The 7135-nt window shown below is 43.1% G+C and overlaps 1 protein-coding gene across 3 annotated transcripts in view; it reads left to right on the top strand.

The window, feature by feature from the left end:
- Positions 1-7135, top strand: part of LOC122556423 (FYN-binding protein 1) — a 202196-nt gene that overhangs the window by 182059 nt on the left and 13002 nt on the right. For all 3 annotated transcript variants that reach the window (XM_043703060.1, XM_043703074.1, XM_043703066.1), the window contains 2 exons: positions 4932-5046; positions 6498-6660. In XM_043703060.1, coding sequence (XP_043558995.1) covers positions 4932-5046; positions 6498-6660 — 278 coding nt within the window. The remainder of the gene's footprint in view (positions 1-4931; positions 5047-6497; positions 6661-7135) is intronic.

Consider the following 7135-nt stretch of genomic DNA (forward strand, 5'->3'; position numbering starts at 1 on the left):
TCTGCACCATCCCCCGGGCAGCCATACTGTACACCAACAGTAATACTGCTGCTGCCTTTGTGGGGTAACACACACACACACACACACACAACTTTTTCACAGGTTCCACCTCTGCCCTGTATAGGACAATGTTGAAGAGATTATCTGGGGAAGGGGGGGTTTAGGGTACACCCCATGTAGAATTCCAGGGAAAGTGTGAGGGGAGAGAGAGAGGGCAGGAGGTCAGTCATTTGGAGACGGTGCCTGGATTCTCCAGGACTGTTCTCGGCAGCATTTCAGTGAGCTGAGTTCATTTTTAATCATTGTACCTGTGAAAAAAAGACGCGATCAGGGTTGACACAGCTCTTTGACGTATTGTTTCTAAGGGACCTTGAGATCTCCTTTGGATAACCTAATATTCAGATAATTGATATTCGAATAATCGAGGTTCCTCTGTATAACCTATCCCTCAGAATCTTCTCAAGTAATTTACCTAACACAGATTTTAAGCTTACTGCTCTATAGTTCCCAGGTTTTTCTTTGCAGCCCTTCTTGAATAATGGCACAACATTCACTACCCTCCAGTCTGCTGGGACTTCACTGTGGCTAGCGATGATGCAAAGATATCAGCCAGGGCCCCCGCAATTTCTTTTCTAGCCTCTAGCTGTGTTCTTGGATATATCTGGTCAGGACCAGGAGATTTATCCACCTTCATATATTCTAATATGTTCAATACTTACCTCTAGATTGTCCCCAGGACATGACCACTAACTTCTCAAAGTTCCCAAATCTTCATATGTCTTTCTCCATGGTAAACACAGAGGAGAAATATTCATTGAGGACCTTGCCCATCTTCTGCAATTCTACACATACATGTCCACTTTAGTCCTTGAGGGACCCTATTCTCTCTCCAGTTTTTTTTTTCCTTTAATATACTTAAATAATCTCTTTGGATTCATCCTAATCTCTCAATCAAAACTATTTTATACCCCTTTTCGCCCTCCTGATTTCCTTCTTCAGTAAAGTCCTGTATCCCCTATATACCTCCAGGGATTTCCTTGATCCCAGCTGCCTCTACCTAAGCTATGCCTCCTCCTTTCTTCTGGTCAAAGCTTCAATATTTCTTGGCATTCAGAGTCCCCTCTTCCTGTCAATCTTGCCCTTCACCCTAACAGGGATATATAGACCTTAAACTTTAGCTATCTCACTATGTGGGGGAAACATGGTGGGCTCAGTGGTTAGCACTGCTGCCTCACAGCATCAGCGACCCAGGTTCGATTCCAACCTTGGGTAACTGTCTGCGTAGAGTTGGCACATTCTCCCCGTGTCTGCGTGGCTTTCTTCTGGGTGCTCCGGTTTCCTCTTACAATCCAAAGATGTGCAGGTCAGGTGAATTGGCCATGCTAAATTGCCTAGGTGCACTAGACAGAGGAAAATGGGTCTGGGTGGATTACACTTTGGAGGGTCGGTGTGGACTTGTTGGGCCGAAGGGTCTGTTTTCAAACTGTAGGGAATCTAATCTAATCTAAGGGACCCCCCACTTGCCGGAAGTCCCTTTATCTGCAAACAAACTACTCCGATCAACCCCTGAAAGCTCCTGTCTAATTCCATCAAAACTCACCTTTCCCCAGTTTAGAACTGGAATCTGTGGACCAGTTTTGTCCCTCTCAATAACTACCTTAAAATTAATAGAACTATGGTCACTGGTCCCAAAGTGCTCCCCCCACTGTCATCTCAGTCACCTATCCTGCCCTATTGCTCAAGAGTAGCTTGGGTTTTGCCCCTTCCTGAGCAGGACCCTGCATGTACTGCTTGAGGAAATTTTCTTGAACACTCTCAACAAGTTCTACCCCATCTAATCCTTTAATGCTCTGGCAGTCCCAGTCTATGTTAGGAAAGTTGAATTCCCCTGCTATGATAACCCTATTGCTCAACCACCTGATGAATGAGCAGTGCTCCGAAAGCTAGTGCTTCCAAATAAACCTGTTGGATTATATCCTGGTGTTGTGTGATTTTTAATTTTGTACACCCCAGTCCAACACCGGCATCTCCAAATCATGGTATTGTGTGATTTTTAACATTGCATGGATGGGAAGGAAAAGACTGGGCTGCCAGCAGAGGAGGTGAAGTGGAAATTTTACGGAGATATTTAAATTCATGAATGGTTTAGGCAGAGTTCCAATAATTGAGGAAGGGGTGAGAATCAGAAAGCACAGTTTAAAGGTGACTGGAAAAAGTACCTGGAAATGACAAGGGCAAAGCAGAATGCAACAGAATATTTGGAATTTGCAATGGAATGTCTAATATGCTGGACAAAACAGATTCAAAAGGGAATTGGTTAAATACTTGACAATCAAACATTGTGGAAATATAAATAAAAACCGAAAGAACTGTGGATGCAGTATAAATCAGAAACTAAATTTGCTGGAAAAGCTCAGCAGGTCTGGCAGCATGTGTGAAGAGAAAGCAGAGTTAATGTTTCAAGTCTGGAAGGCTCACCAGACCTGAAATGTTAACTGATTTCTCTTCACAGATTTTGCCAGACCTGCTGAGCTTTTTCAGCAATTTCTGTGAGTGTGGAAATATAGGCAAAGTGCAGGAGAGTGGGACTAACCGGATTGCTTTTCCAACATGTTCACTCAGACTTGATGGGCGGAGCAACAATGGTTCCCATTGTTTGCCAGCTCAAAAAGGAGACAGAAAAAAAACATATCAATTTATGAGAGGAGGTAAACGTATTATAGGTTTCCATTGTAACTGGGCACAACAAGTAACTAATCATTATGGTCTTAACTGTGTAGTTGGTAAACTTATCTTTTATGAATTTGAAAAACATGCCTAATCCTATGTTCTAAGTCTCCCAGTGGATGTAACTACTTCCTGGTTCTCATTATTGAAACGCAGCCTCTGGTCAGGGTTCAGAACAATGCATGAAACATTGGGAGTTGGAAGTGGAGTGTTTCTGCTTTGAACAATGGTTGCACCATTTCACAAAAGCCTGGTGACAGTACTGCAAAACATATAAAAGTCAGTGTAGTCATCATCTGTTGTTCCAGCAGTTAAGGGAAAGGAATGAGGTAACCAACCTTTTGTTTATGCTGTTGGTTCCTGCTAATCACATAATGCCGTGCCAAGAAACGTCTTGGATCCAGGCACGAATAAATTGCACTTATCAGCAAGTCAATTTACAACTATTTGCAGCATGGCCCACTTTGTTGTCCATTCAAACAACAGGGACCATTACACTTGAATTGAGATTTTACTTGGGAGCACACTTTTATTACTTGCCACAGTTCATTGTCTGCCTAAGCTTGCTGGATAGATTGTTGAAGTTGGGACTTCCCAGCAGTGTAATAGCTGGTTGGCAGTAAAGGTGAAGTATATGAGAGGGTGCTTTTTGATGGAAATGCCTCTGCAGGATGGCCTTGCTACATCACTTTCCCACCCCATCCTCCCCACCAGCAGTTTACCATGTCTCTCTACATCAAGGCCACTGCATCCTAACTGGTCTCTTATTCAGTGCCTTTAACAAAATTTCACACTGAAATGTGTCAAAGGCAAAGTCTTCTGTGCACTACCTGGTGGGGAAAACAGCCTTCACTCTGGCCAGCACAGATATTCTTGAGTAATGTCTTCCTCTATTCCCATCATCAGTATGGTCTGAAAATTCTGCCCATGGTTGTGTTCAGTCTTTGGGTTTCATAAATGGAATAAATGGGAATACATTTGGTCCGCTGGAATTATATGGAGTGGGAATGAATGAAAATGGTCTGGGCATTGGTGAATGGGAATGAGTGTGAAAAGATTTGGCCCACTGGGATTTTACAGAGTGGAACTACATGCCAATTTCGGTCAGCAGGTCTCTTTACCCTGATGGCAATGCATTCACAGATTCATGGAGCGTTATATTGCAAAAGTATCACAGCATCAAGTGGCCTAACGAACAGTACTGAAATGGATTGAGATGGCCAGACCAATAAGGCCCAATAACAAAAGATGCTGGAGATCATAGCAGGTCAGACAGCAGCCATGGAGATAGAGCAAGCTAATGTTTCAAGTCTAGATGACTCTTCATCAGAGCTGAAGTGAAGTGTGGAGGAAGGTAGCATTTATGCTGTAGTTGGTGGGGTGGCAGGGTTAGGGGGGGAGTTGAGGCAGTGATGGGTATAGAGTGCTGGTGGGGAAAAGATGTTTGATAATTCAGATTAAGTGATGGGAATGTGGGAATGACAGGACAATGGCATGACTAACTGCCAGACTGGAAAGAGAAGGCAGTTCCACTGGGGTGGGGGAGGGGAGAGAGGACGTGGTGACAAAGAACGTAACAAGTAAAGATAGAAGAAAAACAACAAATGGAAGCTGAGTCAAATTTTGAAGGCGCTGAACTCAATTTTAAGTCTAGAAGGCTGAAAAGTGTGCAGTGTGAAGATGAGATGTTGTTTGTCCAGTTTGTGCTGGGATTTTCACTGGATCACTACAGCACACCAAAGGCAGGTAAGTGGTCATGTGAGCAGGTTGCTGTTCTGCTGTAATCGCCAGCATTTGTTGTTTTTGGTACAGATTCCAGCATTTGCTGTAATTTGCTCCTACATACGGCCTGATAACTCTTTCCAAGCTACATTTCTATAGGGTTGAAAGTGAGCAAAAATGCAATGGGGTGCAACAAATTCAGGCTTGAATTTCCCTGCTTTGTCTCAATTGCTGCAGTGAGTCAAGCTGGTGAACCACAGTGGGATTTAGGAATGAAAAGGCCAAAGGAGCAATACTTTCAGAAGTGCTCTGGTTAATCTGCTCTTCAAAATCGAACAAGGTGTAGGATGGTATTAGTGAACTGCTCATAAAAGCTAATGTAAAGAAAGTAGCATGTTGGGATGAGGCAGCAAATGAAGTTGAAGTCACAGCTTTTGGGTAAATGATCAAATGCTCTAAATCCATCTTCTCTTTGTGTTTAGTTTGCCAAAGTCCTCAAAGCTACTAATAACTGCAAAAGGCAAAAAGGATGAAAAGGATCCCAAAAAAAACAAAAAGATGGAGAAAGAGGAAAAGGACTTCAGGAAAAAATTTAAAGTAAGTTTTGGACTTCCTGAATTACTTTGAATTTTTTAAAATTAAGAGGCTCCTAACTATTGAATATTTGTGAGGGCTGGGGCTAACTGAATACTACCCACTGGGTCCCCAGACTTGCCTGACCTGCTGTCACACCCTCCTGCAGGTCCTCATTGCTTGTTTGAGTGTGGATATGCATGAAGAGTACCCTGGAAAGAAATTCTCCCACCACTGATCATGCAACAGTAGTGGCCTGGCAGCTAAATCTGCTTTTGTATTCAGACATTTGATTAAAAAGTTGTCAAGTGAGCATCTCCATAGTGAAGCATCCTCTCAGTTACATAATTTCTGTTGTAGTTTGTTCTACTCAGATTGAAAGGCCTCTGATTGGTGCTCTAGTTTCAAAAGGGCATCTGCCACCGCCCAGGGAAACTGTCTCCAATGGAGAGCATCTGAATGAAATTCCCTAAAGAATGACTCTTTCCCCAAGGGGCTGCACTGGCTCTTGTTCCTATATCCTCCCACCCTCCAACCATGGGTGAAAGATCAAGATTTACAATACACAGCGAATATTGGAGAAACTCAGCAGGTCTGACAACATCCACGGACAGAGAAACAGAGTTAACATTTCAAGTCAAGTGTGATTCTCCTTCAGAACTGAGTACCTTTGTTAAGCTCTAATGCCACTGTGGCCAATTTGTAAGCAGTTATTCGAGAACTTTTTATAAGACCCTCAGTTCACATTTGTTTTGTCTCTTTCAAAGGATAGTCACTTGCACATTGAACATGCCTCTGTTTGTCAGTGAAATAGAAACTTTGGTTATAAACTCTAGCATTGCTATGAGAGGATAACTGACAAGACACTGACTCTCTACAATTAGGAAGCAAGTTAGCATTTTGCTATTCCTATGGGCGAAGTCTCCCACCGATATCATTGATTAAGGATCACATCTTCTGAAGGTCGCAAGTGCTGCAGTGGACCTTCATATGACTGTACTGATTGATTCTCGATCCGCAGATCTTTGGACACAGGGGTAGGTGTACCATAAGGCAGTGGGATTCGGAGAGCAGGACTTGCTTCCAATTTTTTCCTTCTCCATCGCCACTTTGACTCACTAAAATTGGACTCTAAGCAGCTTCAATAACAAGTTGTCATCACTTTGAATGGTTAGTAGCAAATTCCTCCTAACTATTAATGTCAATGCTGCTATGCTTCAGGGAGTGCTCCAGAGTGACTTTGCAACAAGTCCGTCTCTTCCCTTGAAATGTTAGATTATTGGTCCCTCAGAAAATCAAGAACATGAGGAGTGAACAGGCCAAAGGTGTTTTCATGTCTCATCAATAATCACATAACTGGTTGACCGGTGGCATAAGCACATAACCGACGTATATGAAATCAGTTATTTATTCACTTGGTGATTTTTTGTTTTAGCTTTTAAAGCATTTTGTCTACATTTTTTTCCCCACCTCAGTATGATGGAGAAATACGAGTTCTAGGAACTGTTGAGGTTGTTCAGAACTTAACAGCAAAGAAATGGGCCAATCGGGAGCTGCTAGTGAAAGCAGGCGAAGTGTTGGACATTATACAGCACACCGACAACACAAAACTGCTTTGTCGGAATGAAGAAGGGAAGTGTAAGTTTTTATTAAAGAAACTGAACCTTATACGTTTACTGAGGACTTGAGGAATAAAAGATATATCCTAATTTCCTCCCTCACTCCCCTGTACAGTACAGAGTAAGGTACAGTGAGTTCCCAGTGACTGGTGTCTAGATTAGAGTGGTGCTGGAAAAGCACAGCAGGTCAGGGCAGCATCCAAGGAGCAGGAGAATCGATGTTTCGGGCATATGTCCTTTTTCAGGAATCACTGAGATTCCTGATGAAGGGCCTTTGCCCGAAACGTCGATTCTCCTGCTCCTCGGATGCTGCCTGACCTGCTTGCTTTTCCAGCAACACATTTTTCAGCTCTGATCTGCAGCATCTGCAGTCCTCACTTTCTCCCAGTGATTGGTGTCTAGATTAGAGTGGGGCTGGAAAAGCACAGCAGGTCAGGCAGCATTCGAGGAGCAGGAAAATCGATGTTTCGGGCAAAGGCCCTTCATCAGGAATC

Source organism: Chiloscyllium plagiosum, chromosome 2, assembly GCF_004010195.1.
Source record: "Chiloscyllium plagiosum isolate BGI_BamShark_2017 chromosome 2, ASM401019v2, whole genome shotgun sequence".
Lineage (NCBI taxonomy): Eukaryota > Metazoa > Chordata > Chondrichthyes > Orectolobiformes > Hemiscylliidae > Chiloscyllium > Chiloscyllium plagiosum.